This window comes from Purpureocillium lilacinum (assembly GCF_023168085.1).
Source record: "Purpureocillium lilacinum CBS 284.36 DNA, scaffold_4, whole genome shotgun sequence".
In the NCBI taxonomy this organism is placed as follows: domain Eukaryota; kingdom Fungi; phylum Ascomycota; class Sordariomycetes; order Hypocreales; family Ophiocordycipitaceae; genus Purpureocillium; species Purpureocillium lilacinum.
The window spans coordinates 1,380,621-1,400,101 of NW_027072114.1; the positions used below are offsets into that span (position 1 = coordinate 1,380,621).

At 60.0% G+C, this 19,481-nt stretch overlaps 3 protein-coding genes and 1 non-coding gene across 4 annotated transcripts; 2 read left to right on the top strand and 2 right to left on the bottom strand.

Annotated features, from left to right (window-relative positions):
- Positions 1–793: 793 nt before the first annotated feature.
- PLICBS_005625 (uncharacterized protein) lies at positions 794–3,403 on the bottom strand (the record flags this gene model as incomplete). Its single annotated transcript, XM_065600770.1, has 3 exons — positions 794–2,963; positions 3,080–3,238; positions 3,390–3,403. The coding sequence occupies 3 exons, from the start codon at positions 3,401–3,403 to the stop codon at positions 794–796; spliced, it is 2,343 nt and encodes a 780-aa protein (XP_065456842.1).
- Positions 3,404–14,586: 11,183 nt separating this feature from the next.
- On the top strand, positions 14,587–16,540 carry PLICBS_005626 (uncharacterized protein; the record flags this gene model as incomplete). Its single annotated transcript, XM_018319312.2, has 2 exons — positions 14,587–15,245; positions 15,304–16,540. 2 exons carry the CDS (start codon positions 14,587–14,589, stop codon positions 16,538–16,540), a joined length of 1,896 nt encoding a protein of 631 aa, XP_018181786.1.
- A 367-nt stretch (positions 16,541–16,907) lies between these two features.
- On the bottom strand, positions 16,908–16,996 carry PLICBS_005627. The gene has a single exon. It is a non-coding gene; the product is annotated as a tRNA-Lys (tRNA).
- A 1,186-nt stretch (positions 16,997–18,182) lies between these two features.
- Positions 18,183–19,353, top strand: PLICBS_005628 (uncharacterized protein; the record flags this gene model as incomplete). The annotated part of the gene is made up of 3 exons (XM_018319313.2): positions 18,183–18,254; positions 18,311–18,591; positions 18,651–19,353. The coding sequence occupies 3 exons, from the start codon at positions 18,183–18,185 to the stop codon at positions 19,351–19,353; spliced, it is 1,056 nt and encodes a 351-aa protein (XP_018181787.2).
- Positions 19,354–19,481: the final 128 nt, after the last annotated feature.

A 19,481-nucleotide genomic window follows, 5' to 3' on the forward strand; every position in this document is an offset into this window, starting at 1 on the left:
GTTTGGCTCAGCATCCGAAAATGCGCGGACCGTTGGAAAATGACCTCCATGGCGCCAAGGCCCGTTGGAGTCTTGGCCGCCCGCCGTTTTCGTCCCCGCTCCGGTCGTGCAAACAGATTCCACTATCAAGCACTTTCCCAGAGAAAACACCAATGTCCGGGCTTGCCGATACCGACGCTTTTCTTGCAGAGCTGTGGCTGGCAGCCGTGCCCCAGCATTTTGTAAATCAAGCAAACTTATTGCATGCATAGTCGACACTCAGATCTCGCCCTCTGACCAGGCTCGTGTAGCGTCGTGTCTCCAAGTCACGTCTCCTCTAGAGTATCGTTTCATTTTCGAGACTTGACTGCATTGCTGGGCTTTCGTATATATGTCAACGTAGCCTACACGTCTGCGATCGCCACCCATCCCATGAACAGCCAACCATCCCGGCCCAGCAACACAACTAAGAATACTAATTAGTTACATTGCAATGCAAGAAGCGAGCGTCTCGCGCCCCAAGCTTTCTGCAGCTTAACCCCATGGGATATTTCCTATTCTCACCCAATTGTTGCCTTGCCGATGAAGTAAGTAAAGAGCCAGCATTGGTATCTTTGGAAGAAGAAAAATAAAAACCAGTCAGTACCCAACGCCGGGGTATCCTTCCCTCCTCCTGCATGTATACGGTAGCATCGGCGACATCCTGTCTGGCGACAGACAGGACGTTGCCAAATCCTTCCCTCATCTAGCTCCTTGCCTCGAGCCCGGAGCTTGTGCTATTCTCGCGGCCGTAAATTCGTGTCGTCGGATTATATCAAAATTTGAGTCGAAGAACAATTCCACCAGCAATTGTCGACTTTGCTGGATCTTGTCCGGCCAAACCGTCCACGGACATTTCCCATTCGCGCTTCGAGGGACCTTGCTGTTCCATGGTTTCAACTTCGAGCCTCATATCCTGTCCCTCCTTGAGCTCGCGAACCACGTCGTCGTCGATTTCCACCTCCAGGCCGTCTTGGATGACATGCAGGGTCCGCACGATCTTCGACGCGTCCAAACCCCATTTGTTGGCGATGCGGCCGTTGAACTCCTCCAGCGTTCGCTTCATGAGGTATACAGCCCTGTGATAGGCCGGCTCCATCGGCGCCTGGCGGATAATGTAGAAGCAGGCCACCGGCTTTTCGCCTCGCTCCGGCGGAGGTCGATATGACGGATCGACACCCAACGCTTCTATCCATCCGCTCAAGGTACCATCGTCGTCCGTCTTGGCAATCTTTTGGGGCTGGTCCGGCCCTTTCCGCAAGACTTCGCCCGTGGTGGCCGAGTCCATGTTCTGCCAGACTCCACCAGGTCCCAGGGCTGAAGCTTGGGATGCGAGGGACAGAGAGCTCGGCGAGGGCGAGACCATGGAGCCGGTGACAGAGCTTTGCGTGCTCCGTGGCTGCCAATTGGGTCCATCCTTGGCTCCGTCGGTCCTGTTTGGCGGTGACATGTCGCCGGGAAGTGCCACTGGGTGAAGATCTGGGTCGTCCAGTTCATCGCCTCGGAGATAGAGAACGCTGACAGGTCGTGTGCTCGTAAACATGTCTTGGAGGGTCTGAAGCTTGAAATGCAAGTCTTCTTCCATGGTCATACGCGCCCCACCACCTCCAGCCGAGCTCGCGGAGGACATAGACCATGTTCTCTTGTGCTTGGGAACCTTTCCTGGGCGCTGAGGATCAGCAGCCTTGGCCGCCCCGCTATGCCTCTTTCTCTTCCCAAAGTCCTTCATGCCGCTCTCGAGCTGGGCGAGCTGCTGCTTCAGCTTGTCTATCGACTTCTTTACGTGCGCGACATCGTTCGATAGCTTTCTCTCTGCACCGTGGTCGCGGAAAAGCTTCACTTTGCAGAAACAAATCTCGGGCGATGTGTCGGGAGCAGGGCTAGGGGAGACAAGTGTTGTTTTGGCGCAGAGCCTCACTGGAATCCCCTTTACGCCCTTCGAGTGGCTGAAATCGGTCGAGAGAAAATTGAATCGTACAGCAATGTTGACTTCGGGAGCCCCGTTAACGCCAGGGGTCCAAGTAACCGAGAAGCCGTCGAAGGAGGATGTTTCGAGTTCGATGCGGGTTCTCTTGTCATCTCCATCAGCGGGTTGGCCCGCCTCAACGAATTCGACGGCTTGGAGCTTGCCGCCTCGTTGGTGGGCCTCGTTTGTTCCTCGACCTTCCTTCCAAAGTCCCCAGCACACGCTCGGCTTCTGACGCTGTTCTTCGTCTTCGAAGGATACGCGCACGAACGTACGGTACTTGGTGCCAGGCTGGACCGGGATGGTACCGCTCGTGTCCGCGATAGACAGCGAATAAGCCTGGCCCTTATTCAGATACGTCACTGGTATCTCATCTGCGTGCTTGACCATGGCGGTAGGGGCGTTCAAGGTGGAGTGGAAACGAAACTTCTCTGCTGACGCTGGCAATGGCTGGCCCATAGGTAACGATGAAAACTTCTGCGAGTTGACCGCCGTTGCCATAGACTGCATCCTGCTGTCAGAAGGGTCAGATCTAGGGGAGGCATCCTGCTCCATCGTCTCGTAGCCCGTATCTTGATGAACAAAGGACGAAGGGGCGAAGCCAGGTTGCGGCGGAGGCGCTTGAATGAAGGGATTGAAGTGATGGAACTGGTGTGGCTGGAGGTTTTGGAAGCCCGACATGTCCATGGTAGTGACACCAGACTGGAGGCCGTCGCCTGACGTTGGCATCGACAGGGGCGTCCCGAGGCCTTGTGCCATCACTAGAGTCGGGGTGTGCAGATCACCAGCTTGAGAGTGGAATAAGGTGTTGTTTCCCCCAGGGGTCGGTGTGTAGTACCCCGGGGGCGCGTTGGCGAAAGAGTTGAAGGCGTACGAATTCGGGTCAAGCAGTGACGGCGTAAATCGCCACGGCTCGTGGGAGGCACGTGGCGTCGGGTCCTGATCCCTGAAGGGCTCATTGTCGACATTTTGGCCGGCGCTATTGCTTTGGTTAGTCGAGGGTTGCTTTCGAACATACTGGTAGCGATCTGCTGAGCCAGTCGAGCGGAGCGTCATGCAGAGACGAGTTGCGAATCACCTGTGCTGGCCACGTACCTATCTGCGTGATCGGGCGCGTTGATGATTATGGGATGGTTCGCCACGCTCGTCTGGGCGATGCTCGGCGCAGGGGCCTCAGTGCTGACGGGACCAACCTGGGGGAACTGCTGTCGAAACTCGGCCAGGAGGCCATCAGCTGGCTTCTGTGAGCTTGTCCTACAGCGGAAGTAAGAGTCAGCCCACGATAGGTAGCAGGAGACAGCACATGGGCGTTCCCGCGAAGCGGCAGAAAAGTCTGGACTCGGCTGGAAGGTGGACTTATACGGCTATACGGCAGCAGACTGGAAGACGCTCGGGCCATTCTTACCGTTGACGAAACATGGTAGCACGAGACAAGGGCGTGGCCGCCGAAACGGCAAGACTGTTCGGGTCTTGCAAGCGGTTGGCGAGCCCGTCGCCGTCACGTGTAGGGCTCAGTGCTCTGGCGGAAGTGCTGCTGCAGCGGTCGCGATGACTGTAAGTTGTTTAGGTGGTGTCGGCGAGTCCCATGGACGAAGCCCTCGTTGGATGCAGGCAGGTAGGCGCAAGCGTTCGAGGCGATCCACGGCGGGTAGGAGGGAAAACAGGAAGACGACAGGCCGACAGCGGTTACGACGGCAGAGGGAGAAACGAGCGACGTTGGTTGATGAAAGGAGGAGGCTAGAGGAAGGTAGAAAAGAAGCTGAGGCTTGGCGGTGGGAGAGGATGTCGGAGGTCGAGCAAGTGGGGGCTGCTTGCTTGTAAGGTTGAAGCGAAGGACAGACGGACCAGGGCGGGTGGACGGGGGTGGGCGATGGTGCCGATTTGAAGGTTGCACCAGGAGGCCTGGGTCTCCAGTGGACCTGGACCTGGTGGCTCGCCGTGGCTCGGGTCGGGTGCTATGGCCGATTCGATGCGACGAGCGGGAGCCAAGGGTGAGGGATCAGACGAGGGCCCGGGGGTGTGAGCGCGTCGAGGCCCGGCGGGAAATGTCGAGGGTGAGCCAGAGGGCCGGCGTCCGTCGCGATGGCTTGTGGCTGGCCGTATCGCACACGACACGATACGCTGTTCTCGCCCTCGCTCTGCGGTCCGGGGCCAGGCAGTAGTGAGGGCAAGGAGTAGGGTCGAGGGCTGAATCCGGGCAACGGCACGCCGCACTGCACGACTAATCTGGCGGGCGGACAGGTCGTCGGGGCTGCAGCCAGGCACTCGGCACCCACTCGCGGACAGCTCGACGTCGGCGGGTAAAGACGAGGGTGTCTCGGTCCGCAGATTCTGTCGACGCTGGATAGACGCGGGTACCAGGTCTGGGGCAGGTCTGAGTGCTATGGGTACTCGACCTCGTCCACGCCCGTACAGCAAGGTACCTGTTGTGCACAACAAACGAGCCGTCGGCGGGCACGCAAGCAGAAGCACGTTGGGGCCACTGCTGCTGGGCCGGGGCGGATGGGGGGGTGAACGGCGAGAGAACCAAGGTAGGCAGTACTATAGGTCGCGACCTGCAAGGGCCAAGAGCGGAGCGGAAGCTGTGGGGAGTGGGGAGGAGGATGGCGACGACGGGACGGCTCTTAAAAGGCGACGAACGATGCTGAGGACCGACGGTTGTGGCGAAGAGGCGTGTCGTTGGTGGCCGGGGTGCAGTATTGCTAACCTCAGAAAAGGCACAGTGCCTGGCCTACCTTCGTAGTGGGTAGCTAAGGTAGGGAGGGATGGGATGAAGACCAAACGCCGTGCACGTCTTTGCTCTGCAAGCGGCGTCCGGACGTTGTGCCCGGTGGCTTGAAGGCGATGGGATGGGCTGGGGGGAGAGGGGCGGCAACGGATGTGTGTGGATGAAGACGAGGTGGATGGAGGAGGGCAGCAATGGGAAGAGCGAAGCGTGGGCGGATGGGACTGGCAATGCCACTGGTAACGGTACTTTACGTCTGTCTGGGTGTCTGGGTGTCTGGGTGCGTCCCGTCTGGCGCCATGCAAAGAGACCAGAGCCGCCAAAGACGTAAAGTAAATAACACGCCGGGGGATGGGGGGCAGGATGCCTGCCGTCACAAGCGCCCTGTGTGAATTATTATGCTGCAAATTGTGAGGACAGCCGGTGGAGAGGCAGAGGTCAGCAGTGGCCCGGAGGTACACCGATGCTACTAAGAAAGGGCTAAGGCTTAGAGGATTTGGGGTCTTGCCGCCCTTCCAAGAGAAACGCACGGAGTACGGAGGTACGTACTTTGAAGTCGTGCCTTGCCTTGCCTGGGGAGAGAGATCTGAGGTGCTCGGTTACCCTGCGCATGCGAGGACTGTACGTACCAATGAATGTACTCTACTTGCTCTCGGGCAATCTCTTGCATCTGCGGAGGGGGTGACGGTTGGCAAGTCCAACGCGCGTAAAAGAGAAGGAGCGTTCCATTGACGAGCTCGACGCGACTGGCAAGACTGGCAAGATTGGCTGGCTGTTGGCGCCGCCTGCTAAGGGACTGCCTGCCTTTAACCTAGTTGCTTGGGCAAGTACGGAGTAAGGTAAGGCACGATGGATGGGACTTGCCAACACTCGCACGTTACCAGCGCGGGTAGGCAAGTCTGTGCTGTGCCGTGCTGCACAGGGCTGGACTGGACAAGTACGGGTACCTGTCTGCTGTCCACGTCGTTCCTTCTGTTTTGGCTGCCCGCCATCGCAGCGCCGCGCCGCCGCCTGCGCCGCATCAGCCTGGGGTTCCGTCCATCTGTCGGCCCCTCTGTCTGTTCATCCATGCAGTGCTCGCTCGGCAGATTGTTCTCCGTCCCCAGGCAACTACCAGCGACAAATGCCCGCCGCGATTCACGCAAGTATGACGCGTTCAGGGGCTCCTGCTGCCAGACGCTTCCACCGCAGCTGCACACCTCGGCGCACACCTCGACGACCGCGAGCGATTCGGAGCAGACCTGAGGGCGGGAGGTACTCGCGCGCTCGTACGAGGCCCTCTGTCTCGCCTTGCCTCGCTTCCCGCAGCAACCGCACCACCACCTCCCTTGTACCTCCAGCACCTCCAACGCAGGCGCAAGCGCAGCAGCATCCACTTCCGCAGGCACTGGCCGAGCCGGACGTTTCTCGCACCCGCCGCCTGGATGGGGCAGGCAGGCGCAATGCCCAGCAACTCGCAGCAAGGGCCGGCATGGAAGATGGAGCCCAGGACGCTCTCGAACACGATCCCTGTCGACGCTAGCACGTCGTTCTCCAAGGGGCCCGGGGGGCAAGACGCCCATAGCTTATTTTAATTGTTAGTGCGCGACACGAGACGCACCTGGCCGTCACACTGAGGTGGCCCTGGTGGGCACCCCGCCAGTGATGGGGCCGAGAGAAGCCACTGAGGCGGGAGCCACAGGGCATGTCTCCTGGCTGGGGCTGAAGGGCCAGTAGGTGGTGGGTGTGTCCTATTATCCGCACCCCGCCATGCCGCCTGGAACGGACACCTGGAGGACGACGGTTCAGTGGTTACTACTGAGTATTGTACAGTACCTTGGCCCTTTGTTCGCAGCCCGCTGTGGCGAGGGTATGAAGGCAGTCGCGACGACACCCATGAGACGCACCTCGACACTCGCGCTGGAGAAACAATGCCTTGGGTATCTTCCCGTCGCCCGAGCGCACTGCGGACGGGGAGGTCTGCATAGCCTGCCATACCCGGGGCGCGCAATACGAGCCTTTCCATACAGGACAGCATCTCACAGGCGTCCGTCGGACATCTGCCGCAAGAGGGACTTGCTTCCCCTGCTGTGCCTCGAGTACCTCGAGCCTGGAGGTACAAACACAGGCACCTTCCCTACCGATAGGTGGCATAGTACCTAGTAGTGGATGCCCTGCACATGCAAGCCGTGCCACTGTGGCTGGTGCGCGCCGCCATTGCACGTCGTTTATCCCGGCTTGCACGCGAGAGACGCCGCCGGCCAATCCATCATCCACACCCGCCGCCACTGATCGCTTCCTCCACCACCACCAGCGTCACAGCATGTCCGCCGCTGACAGCCGGCCACCACACATTTCTTCCGGCGGCAACCATGTCGGCGCCTCTAACCAGTCCTGTTCGCGATGCGCCAGAACTGCTCCGGGTCCGTGGCCGGCCAATGGACGCGTAGCTGTCGGGCCTCTGCTCTCCGTGCTCGACTGCCGTCGCCCCGGAGCAAGCCCCCTGACGCGAACAACCCCTTCAGCAGCTTTCTCGTCTTGACAGATACGTTACCTGCTCTGGGATGCATGCCCAGAGCCGGAGCTCTCGCCACAGTCGCAAGGGTCCATCGGCTGGGGCTCACGTACGACGATGCATGCGGTGACACGAGCGAACCATCGCCCATCCGTCCAGGGTCAGTCAGTCACGGCGCCTGCAGCCACGGACCGAAGAGGCGTCGGTGGCACCCAAGCCCATGTGGGCGGCGTGTCACTGACCGGGCCGCCTAGTCCACCAAAAGCAGCCTGGCTCGCTGGGCGGCGGCGACAGAGACTTTGCTAACTTTTCTTTGATCTCCCTAGCCGGCGCAGATGGTCCGAATCGCAACGTCCCTTTGACATCATCGTCGCCATCGCCGTCATCACCCAGGCGAGGCGGGCTTGCTGCAATGCAATTTGATCGCTCATGCGTGGCCGAGCACGATGCCCGGTCGAGCTGGTTGGAGACGCGGATGACTCCGTGTGGCTGTGCTGGGGAAATTCGGTCCCAGCCCAGCATTAGTGGCGCGGTCCCTGGCCTCGATGGGCGCCGTTGCACAACCTCTGACGCGCTATTGGAGTCCGACTACAAGCGCAGCAGCGTTCGTCGCTTCCCACTCATCCCACTCTCCGTATTTGCGGATCTGCAAAGTCGGCTTGCTGGAGCGCATTGTTTTGCGCAACCGTTCGGGCCTTGAGCGGCCCAGCCTTGTCGATCTCCGGGCTGTGCCCCCGGCCAGTCCGATGAAGCCCGCAACATATGCCGTCGGATACGAGCGAGATGTCGAGATTGCTTTGCCGCTGCCAGATGTGCTCCGCGCCGCCGTGCCATGCATGAATGCGCGTCTAATGCGGCCCAGGCCGGCCGAGACAGACGGCTGGCTTGGTGACGATGCCACGGCGATGACGGCCCGCGGTGGTCATGGGCACCAGCTGGCCCTGGCGATATTACAACGAGCACCAGCTACTCCGGACGTGCAGGCAAGCATCGTGCGTGCCCACCGTTGGGCGTGGGAACAAGGGCGGCAGCCGTGCAATACGTTGCGTGGTCGGCTACTGCTGCACCTACGGTTCGGGAAGGACGACACAGCGACTTTGCCGCTGCACATCGGCCGGCGCCACGGGACGCAGGGCCACAACGCAACACACCAGGTGCAGCGCCAAAGATGTTGGTCAAGGGTCCTTGTGTGACAGGAGCGAGTGCTGGGGTCGACGTCCCTCACATCCATCACGTCGTTGAGTGGTCCGAATGGCCCAACACGACACCATCAGGCGACGACATGACGACCAGGCTTACCAGGTGTCGACGGGACGGCGATGTGGCTCAGCGCCCATTGTCCGAGATTTCTCCCTTGCCGAGAGTGTGGCAAATTGGTGACGAAAGCCACATCTGATCGGCATCGTTGCGACTCTTCCCAGCAAGGTCGCGTCAACCCACACGAGCCCCTCTGATGATCTTTTGCGCGTCGCAGCTTTTCCATCCACTCAATGGACTTGTCCAGACCGCCTGGGTGTGGCTAGTGACGTGGCGGTTCGCCCCCGCGGCCGTGGTGGCCCCCATTGTTCCGCCTCTCCTCCCCTCTCCCTCAGAATGTCGTGTCTTGGTCCCGCGATTCCGCCGCCGCCTCCGCCGCCTCCGTCACTCCGCCGTGAGCGCCGGTGACTGACTCTCGCCTCCCTCCATCCCAACGGCAGCAGCAGCAGTCGAGAGGCGCATAGGCCAAGCCGCGCGCGGGACAGACAGACGAGGGACCGTGGCCAGCCAGCACCGCGAGCAGATTCATACTGTACCGCCCTGCGCTCGGGCAACGTGCCATCGCTCTCACATGCCGCCGCAATTGCATTGGCACTCCCCTGCCGACGTCGGTGTAATCTCCGTGCCTTATGCCACCATACCCCCGGGATGCGGCAGGTTGTGCCGCCCAGCGCCCGATTCGGGCGACGGCGCCGTAGCACCACGCACGGGTTGTGGGCGCGGTCTGGCAATCCGACCTCACGAGGAAGGAATGCCACGACTGCATGCGCTCGGGCGCGCGAAGAGCGATGCATTCAATGACAGAATAATGCCCGATTTACTTGCACGGACGCATCTCGGCATGGGGGCTACGCCATGGTGAGATGAGCGCGCGGGTTCTTCCGTCGCCCAAGTCCGTCACTGCCGGTTCGAGGAGGCTGCCCAAATGTCGGGAAACGAAGCGAGCAAGCAGGCAGAGCCAGGCGGGCCGCTGTGGTTCGATTTGATCCCGCCAGAGGTATCCGCCGTCGCCGCGACCAAGCATCTCGATCGAGGTGACAGCCAACGGTCCCAGCCCACTGCCAAGAGCGGACGTCTCCATCTTGGGCTCTACTTGGAGCTTCCTGGAGATTACTCGTTTGGGCGAACTCGCCATCAGGCTGGGTTGGGGTTCTCCTGGCCGCGCGAGATGTCGGCTTGTCACATCTCTCGTCGCTGCACGCGAGAGCCGCCTCTGTCTGACAGCCTGTCATCACTTGCATCGCGCTTCGGGAAGGCTGAAACACTCACCCCCCAGCAAGCCCCCAACGTGACCCGCAGTTGGCTGCCCGGCGTGGAGAAGGCGGGCACCGTTCAGGCAATAGCTTCATCGAGATGCAGCATGGCAGCCCCAGCCGTACCTTTTGCGGTTGCCGGCACGCCCAGGAGGCCATTTGGAAGACGCTTGATGAGCGCTGTCTATTAGTGCACAATTGGCAGACTCAAGCGGGCAAAGTTCGAGAGACGGACGGCCACAGGATGGTCCCTGGTGACATGCCGTCCGATTGCTCAGCGACAGGCGCCTCCCCTCGTGCCTCTCCTCAGCCAGCTTCCCAATGTAGGTATATTCTTGTACTTGCGCGTTCCACAGCACCTAGGCGCGGTTCCACGGCACGACGAATTCTGCTGCGAAAATTGGGAAGCGGCGCTCATTCTCGGCTGGAAGCCGGACGCACCGTTCCGTCGAGTCCACCCTCTTTCCGTGAAAATCTCCCGGGAGTCCTGGGTCACTTACTTTTGCCAAGATGACAAGCAGAAGCGAGACGTGCCCTGTGATAAATGCTGCCATTGATAGCTCTACAGTCCCCTACGTCCCTCAGACTCGAAACTAGCGTATCGCTGGCAAGAGTACAGCAAGTTGCCGCGGCGGTCGGACGTGGATAGCTGGCAAAAATCATCGGTAGTAACGTGACTAGCTACGCCTTCATTCCACGTCGAGGTGCCCGCAGTGCCGCGTGTTTCGGGCCCGACCAGCGAACAAAGCGCAGTCAATCCGTCCTGCATAACGGGCTCCCTCAGCGTGCGGTGCTGTTGGCGTCCAGTCACGGCAGTTACGGCAGCTCAACACGGCCGCGCGCATGCACGCCGTGTTTCGCGCAGAGCCGACATTCATGCAGGCAGCCAGGGTCATTCGTGGGCCGCACTGGCGTCCCGGCATCTTCAGCATGATGAGGCGTCGACACGGAGCGGCTCCCAGACCGCCTTGACGTACCGAAGACGGTATTTTCCTCTCACCATGCATCAGCAAATAGTGTATGCGTGTACGAGACGCACACGTGTCTCACCGAAGCAGCCCCCAGCCACCACATCTTGCAGCCGGGAGCTGATGGCGGTGAGATCGTGGCGCGCAGATGTCAAAGGAAAAGGAAGCAGAGGCGAAGACAAGAGCAATGAAGTGTGAGACGTGTGGCACGGGACCAGCAGCATACCTCGCTGAGGAAAGGAGCCTCGCCGCCGCGCGCTGCCCCCAAGACTGATACCACATCTGCGGTGGCGTTCTCTATTCGATCTTAACGCGCGTCGATTCAGCTTGTTCCGTTTCTTCGGTGTCGTGTCGATCACCGTCGCCCTTCGCGCCCTTGAGAGTGCCGCCCGCAAGGCTGAAACTCTTCAGCGGTGCCCGACTGCTTGTCCACCATAAGACAGGCATGGCACTATCTGACGGGAGGCCCCTCTTTGCATGCTCTGACGAGGCATCCTATTCGAACTCTGTCTCCAGCTCTTCATGCTCTGCTCCGTGAATGGTGAGGTGGGGGCCCTCAAGCTTCTCCGGACAGGGTCGCCGACGACGCTTTATATCATCGCTAGATGCACGACACACTTTCTTGGCGGCTACGCGCGACCTGTGTCTAGAGAGCAAAGTATTTGAGTCAGCACGGAATCGCGGCGGGATATACATCCTTTGGATATGGCAGTGGACGGGTCATGATTGGCGCGGAAGGCGCGCCTCATCGGTGATAACGTCCTACGCCGAGCTGCCAGAAGCTATTACTTCCTCGGTGGCGGATGGGTCACACAGAGCGAGTCTGGAACTCTTCCGGCCCTGGGTGTCTACACGCTTCGGGCGATTCCCGCCGGTGCCATGCCATGTCACGTTGGGCAGAGGCCAGGCCGCGTCGGCTGCATCACTTTCGCCACAGGGCATCTGAGGGGGTGATGATGCTGGTCGAGCTGAGAGCCTGCTGTTGCTTCTTCTCTTGTTGCTGCGCCTCGTCGTTGCGTTTGACAACATGTACTGTATCGGAGCACGCTTTGCAGAGTACGAAACTCCTGAGGAGGGCCTCCGAGAATGTGGCCTGCTCGTTGCCGAGTCGCCTGCCTCGCCAGTGCTGGCTGACGCGGTCCAGCAAGGTCCTCTGCCGCAGCGGCGTTGCCGATCTCGCTTCTTTGTGAACGTATTGTAGGTCGCATCTTTGCGGACGTGTCTATGCCGGTCCCTGGCATACTACGAGCGAGGCTGGGGCCTCTCGCCACCGGCATGGCTTTGCGTCCTCTTGGTCCAGCTCGATGACAAAAACCGAGTGAGAACCACGGTTTGCGCTCTCCCAGGAGCTGCTTCGACTTGAGGGCATGGAAGATAGAGCGCTCTTCTACGTACAATCGGAGCTTACTGCCGCGGCCTTTGCTGGCTGATGCCCCAATTAGAGTTGCCCTCGCGCTGCGCAGCCCGGTCGAGGCTCACGAGTCTGTCAGTGCAGGCGGCCTCGGGTCGGATGTGCGGCCACATAACCAGAAGCATCTTGACGAGGGCTGGATCCGACTGGTGGCGAAGAGGAGATGGACATGGCGAGGGAGACGAAAGACGAGGGTCTTTGTGATAAGTATCCCGGTCTTGGTATGTGTCACGGACGTGGCCCGCGCGTGGGCTGGATGTGAAGCGTGCATGCCCAGCTGGAACTTGCCAACGCCTATATGCAGCGAGACGCCCGTCGCTCTTTGTGTTGTTGAGTGTGGTCCTTCAAGGTACGTGGGCTACATCGATTGCGCGCTTTGTTCCAGCATTCTTTCTACTTGCCTGCCTGGAGATAAAAGGCCACAAGATGCCAGTTTAGCTTGGGCGGAACAGGACGATTACGGCGCGTCCCTGGACTGCAGTACTGCCAGTCCGTTCGCAAAACAGATACCCGTTGCCGCGGCTGTACATGTTCAGTTTGTACGTGCAGTTTGCCTACGCTCAGCCGATTCTGGGGATGGGCAGGTTGGAGCTGTTGCCGCAGCCAGCCCGCATGCTGTCGTCACTTGGCCATGGAGCCGACGTACAATCCTGCCACGGGCCACCGCGATGCGAGTTGTGGCAAGGAGCTCGTCCACGATACGAAGTCGTCCGTGAAGGTCACAAAGTACGCGAGGCTCCAATGGAGAAGGAATGGTTACGCAGGGTGTTCTACGAGCCGCATCGTGGCGAGACGAAAGGGTGCCCAGCGACCTCACGGCTTCGTTGGAAGGTCCTGCCCCCATGTCCCCCTTGTCGAGGCGCCCACTTCCAAGTACAATGGTGCAAGATTGTTGCATCTAATCTGCCCTCGTGGACCATCTTCCACGCCAGGGGCAAGGCCAGCGGCACAGCCAAGTAGCTCCCCGGCGGCGCGCTCAAGTCCGAAGCCCATCCTCGCGCCGTAGACGTATCGCAAGATGAGGTCCATCTCGGCCCTGCCTTGCACGCAAGGCCGCTCTTCACTGACGAACATCTGCATGACGCAGGCATCACCCTTGGCCTGCCGGTCAGCCCAGGCCAGCAACGAAGCCAGCGCGCATATCCAAATATCCACACGCCGCTCCGGAGGCTGACATGAACGACAGCAGTTGTTGGTTCGGCGCGCTCTACGCCGAGACCCGTTGCCGCCGTTGCGCGACGACCAACGCCGGATCCGATGAGCGGGGCTGGCTGGACCCACATCCGAACCGGCTCTCCGCCCCCGGGCCCTTGAATGGGAAAACATGAGAGGCGCCCTTTGTCCGATCCCGCTTGGAAGTCACCGGGCGGGTCCGCCTTCGTGGGGGGGCCCGCAGGGCGCAAACGATTTTTTTTTTCTTTCTTTTTTGGTTCCTTTGCGCCTTCCATCGACATCGCCCCGTTGTCGGTCGGCCGAGAGAGAAGAGATTGCGAGCTGGAGCCGACCACTATTTTGGGCACCAACGGTGGACTTTCGCTTGAACGACGATATTTCCTGTACGAGGAGGGCCATTGCATCGTGACATGACACGGTTTCCCCTGGGCAGGCCAGGACTCAGATTACTTACGAGCTCAAAAGCCTCGATACCTCGGCACGGAGCCGCCAAGAGGCTCAGCCCCGCCCAACTGCCTCCCGGCCACGCGCCCCTCTCCAAAGCTTCGAGGGTCGTGGGCGGCCTGGTATTCGTCGCCGTACGCAAGTGACATGTCAAAGCTTCCGTATCGAGGGCCCAGCGCACAGCTGACTTTGTGTGCATTCCCCTTGCCCGCGGACGGCGTGCCACTGCCGGCGTGGAATGGGCAAGGAGCATTCCCGGCAAATGAGACCCAGCCAAACCCACCCGAACCCGCACCTTTTTCTCCGCCGACTCGCGACGCCGTTTCCGTCGAGCTAGCTGTCTGTCAGAGCCGCCTGCTTTCAGGGTTGCCATGATGGAAGCCGCGAGAGACGTTGTCAAAACAATGCTGCTTGTGCCCTGTACATGAATGTATGCTGGCATCCAGCATCAGCCGGCCCGGGTACGACGCCCGCCTCTCCTCGCCTCTTCGGCCTTTGGTCCGCGGACGTGGAGCCATCGGGCCAACCATTGCGGTTCAGGCTCCGTCTCGGCAGCCAGCATGGTTCGCTCTCCACCTCGTGCTGGTGCCGCGCTATATCCGCTTTCGAGCCGCCGCCGGTTACGGGGCCCAAAACGCTCGAGGATCGGGAGGGGGCATGGGGGCACCTTGGGGGCTCACAAGGGTAATTATTCAGCTCTCCCCTTCATCTTTCCCTCGAGACTTTGGTGCTCTTGCCGCCCGAGTGCCCCTTTCCGTGCCTCGTAAAATGTGCCAAGAGATCACTCCAGTCACCCAGTCGCTGTGCATCGTGATCGATTCATCCATCCGGAAGAGTCGTCCTCTTGGCCAGATGCAGACCCGACAACTCGCCCGACATGCATTCAGATCCTGAGAAGGCGGTGTCCCCAAGCAGCTCGGGCGGAGGGACGTCCACGTCGTCTTTCGATGGCGACTCTGTTCAGTTCGAGGCCATTAGGACCCATACCAACCATAGCCGCCGGTCAACCGACACCCAGCGTCTCGACAATGAAGACTTGTACGAGACTCTGGGCCGCGCCTTGACGCCCGACGTTGAGACCGAGGCGGAGCGCCAAGCACGGGAGCCCATCACCTACACAAAGACCGGCACCAGCGTCGTCAGCACCGGCAGCGCCGCTTCTCGACCCCCCGAGTTCGAGGTCATCTTCGAAGAAAAAGACCCCGAGAATCCAAAGTACTGGCCGCTGTGGTATCGGTGTTGGACCATTTTCGTGGTATCGTTTGCGACATGGGTTGCGACCCTGTACAGTACGAGTTACACCTCTTCCACGCCTGGCTTGATCGCCGACTTCGGGACCAACACGACCATTGTGACCCTGGGTATGACGACGTATCTGCTAGGTCTGGCGGCGGGCAGTTTAGTAGTTGCGCCGTTGAGTGAGCTCTATGGCCGCCAGCCCGTGTACTTGATCTGCTTGGGCATATGGGCGATACTCATCATCCCCTGCGGCGTCGCGCAGTCTTTGACCACCATCATTGTAACGCGTTTTTTCGGGTACGTACTGCATTGTGCGAAGCCTCTGTTGGAAACAGTGAACTGACTTGGCTGTCAGCGCGTTCTTCGGTGCAGTCATGATCTCCAATGCGCCCGGCAGTGTCGTCGACGTCTCCAACCCAGACTATCTCGCGCGGAGCATGTCGCTCTTCGGCGTAGCGCCCCTCAATGGTCCGGTGACTGGCCCCATTATCGGCGGCTTTGTTTTCCAGTACTTGGGGTGGAGGTGGGCCAACTGGATTGTCCTCATCATGGCCGGTCTGACCATCGCGCTCATGTTGACGCTCAAGGAGACGTACGCACCGGCCATCTTGAAGCGTAAAGCGGCAAGGATGCGCAAAGAGATGGACGACCCCAGATATTGGTGCCAGTATGACCAGCGAGTTTCGACGATGCACTTGCTCAAGGTCAACCTGAGCCGGCCATTTGTTCTGTTCGCGACCGAACCGATCCTGTGGTGCATGAATGCCTGGATCTCCATTGTGTATGGCATTCTGTACCTCTGTTTCGTGGCATACCCCATCGTCTTTTCCGAACATCGTGGCTGGGGACCGGGGACGTCTGGGCTCGCCTTCATCGGAATCGGCATCGGTACCTTGACAGCCATCGCGTCGGAGCCCCTCCTGCGACGCCTCATCAACTCGCAGCCGCGCGACCCGGAGACGGGCAAGGTGCAGCCCGAGGCGCAGGCGCTCGTCATGGCCATGGGTGCGGTGTCGGCGAGCGTCGGGCAGCTCGGCTTCTCGTGGACTTGCCTACCCACCAGCATCCACTGGTCGGGTCCCATCGCATTCGGCATCCCCTTCGGCTTCGGCAACACGCTCAGCTTCATATACGGATCCAACTATCTCGCCGGGGCGTACGGAATATACGCCGCCAGCGCTCTCGCCGGCAATGCCGTCATCCGGAGCATCTTTGGCGGCACGCTGCCACTAGCAGGTCCGCTGATGTACAAGAATCTGACGCCACAGTGGGCGGGAACGCTCCTGGGCCTTCTCGAAGTCATCACCATTCCTATCCCCTTCATGTTCTGGAAGTATGGAGGGAGGATTCGAGCAAGAAGCAGGGTTATTCGTCAACTGCGCGAAGATCAGGAGAGAATGGAGGACAAGAGGGCCCGAGGCCTGGCCAAGCTAGAGAAAAGACGCGCAAGGTTGGCCGCGCTGCACTCGCAAGCAGAAGAGGGAGATGATCAGGGCAGAGAGGAACAGGCAGCGGGGCTCGAGTACAGACCAGAGAAGGAAAAAGAAGCAGAGACGTCGGTCACCGCGACGGGACATGGGTCAGCAAAGTAGGTTAATGTTAGCGACATAATGATTCTGGACAGTAATAGCATGTCACGTGTTCTTTGCCCACTTTCAACACAGTTTATGAATGAAACAAGATGAGAGCTGCCGAAAAATGAGAAAAGATGACATGAGGTCACTACGCCGTTCGTGTTTCCGTCGCGAGCAATTGTGAGGAGGAGCATGTCTCGCTGGGTGTAGGGTGGCATGTGGCCTGGCTTGAGGCAGGGCAAAAAAAAGAAGAGGAACGCCCCACGTCGAATGCTGGGCAAAGAAAGGAAACTAGCAAGACCAAAAAGAATTGCTGGCAGAAAAAAAGAAATTTGCCAGAAAGTGCAAAAAAATGATGCCAATCGAAGAATGGAACTATAGGAAAAGCCCGATGCGGGGGTCGAACCCGCAACCTTGAGATTTCGTGTACTCTTGAGTAAGAGTCTCACGCTCTACCGATTGAGCTAACCGGGCACCGAATCCTGGTGCTGGATTGTTGAAAGGGGTTGCGCTATTGTGTATCATACGGGGACAAATCGGTCAGGCCCTCTGTGTCTTGGCCCTGCAGTCTGGGCTGTGTGGCCCACTTGGTCGGATGCTTTCATGTTTGGACGTCGCGGTCCGGCATTGTCGCTTTGGCATTCGAGCCGCACCGATTCTTGACCATGAACTGAGTCGACTGTCGACGGCGCTTGGTCGTGGTCGAGGTGTGGCCGGGATGCTGCGGCGACCTGTTTATTGCGACGGTCGCGTCTCCCTTGTCTGATGCTTACCGGCCTGTCGTCGGGATTTGCCTTCTTCGGCGATCAGTGGCCATGTGTCGGTCGACCAGGGACGCGGGGGACCTGCACCGACAGGACGAATTCGGACTGCAATTGATGAGAATGAAGGCGAAGGCGATAGGCAAGATCCAAGGCCTGCAAGACGTGGCGCGGTGGTGAAAAGGAGTCAGAGTCAGCATGGACACGTCGCGAACCAGGGAGGCGACCAAGGTGAGTCCCGGTGACTGCCCAAGGCAGGAGCGCGGCAACCGCCTTCCCGACGTTGCCATGTTGGGTTACGAAGTACAACAGAATGTCGTCGTCACCCCTGCAGGCTTTCTGAAAGCAAAACAGAACGGTCAACTGCTCCTCTTCCTCTCCTACCGTGCAAGACAAGCCGTCAGCGGTAAGCAGCCCACTGCGCCACCTGTCTTGTCTCGTCTCACCAACTTACACTGACAAGGGCCGTCCCGTCGCTCCCTTCACACTTCGGGAGATGGATTCGAGCATCGACACCAAATCTCACCGTCTCCCGCCGACGATCCAACACACAAGGACTGGGTGAAGCGAAGCGCAGGGACATGGCAACGCGCAGAGATCGGCAATCAGCTCGCTTACCACGCCGGCTTTACAGCACGCGCTAAGATCCGTCGCGGCTGACGCTGCCCAGCGCCTCCATGGCGAGCGGCCCCGGCCAGCGTCCAATTGCACGGCAATCGGGACGTGGCAGGGCTGAAAGTTTGGCGGTCGGTCCCCCAGGATTCATTCGGAGATCTGGCGCGCGCCGTGGATAAATAGTCCTGAGCCGATGCCGCGCTCAGCTCTGCGACCATGGTCTCTGCCGTGGCCATCGTCACACTCTGTTCCCCTCTGCACCTCCATCCAACACAGTCGCCAAGATGGAGGCTGCTGGGCACAGCCAAGAATGCGAGCTCGTGGGCGAGAGCATGCCTGACATTGCCGGCATTGGGGTGAGTTCTCGACACATCCGCACCTCCACCCTGGCTTACACCGCGCCGCCGTCTAGATCGTCGTCGGCTTCGTCGGACAGGCGTTGCTCTCCCTGCTACTCGCCGGCTGGGTCTTCCTGCTCTCCAAGCACGGCACCCTCGACCTGCACCATCAAGAGGGCACCATAGAACACAGGATAGAGCGTAAACGCCTGGAATCCGTCTCTGAGATCCTCATGGTCGGCAATGACATTCAGATGCTACTGGGTATTTCTTACATGATCAACACCTTTGCATACGGCGACACTCTCGACACGTATCACTTGCATCTCGTCTTTGACATTGTCAGCTTCGTCGGGTGCGTTTCCGCCGCCGCTATATCTCTGAAACCCGAATTGTGCACTGACGGATAGGCAGGGTCTCTAACGCGGCAGCCATGGTCTGTTGGACATTCTGCGCCTTCAAGCTCGACGGCATGGGCACGAAGCAGGGCAAGCCCCGGCCGCTCAAGTCGTACTTCACACCGCGCCACCGCGGCACCTACCTCTTCGCCGTCATGTTCCTCGCTCTCACGATCCTGTTATGCATTCGCCTCGACGAGTGGGCGCCGGACAGGGAACCCGGACGGTGCTACCACGCGCAGCTCATCACCGCCGACGACGCCAGCCACCCGGCCGCCGATAAGACGTACGTCGCCATCACCGCAATATGGATGCTCGTCGCCATGGCCAGCGCCATCCTCCTCAACGCCCGCCGCCGCCGCTGGGTCCTCGTCTCCGCCTTCCTGCAATTCCCCGTGCACCTGTACATGGCCCTCGCCCTCCGCTCCGCCAATCAGGGCTACCTCGGGGGCGAGGCGCCCGACGAGAACAGCTGGGACTTTGGACAGACGACCGCCGTCGTCCTCCTAGCGCTTGCCATCACCGAGCTGCTCCGTAAGGGGCGCGAGTACATCGTCTTTGAGCGTGACCTGGTCAGGAACGGGATGTCGGTGCAGAGTTCCCGCGTTTCCAAGGCGCGGTCGCAAGAGGGCGACCCGGAAGACGCCAGGGGGGGCTACCAGCTGCAAGGCGAGTGTAGGCGGCTGAACTCGGCCCACGACAGATCGGCCTCGAATTAGCGAGGCCGCTGGCTTATATGTGTTACTAGGAGTGTTCTAGCCCGGTGATATGGGAGCACCACGAGCGCGAGAGTGTGGTCACGAAGAGATTGACCCTCAGTCCAGCCTAGATGAGCGGCCTACAACAG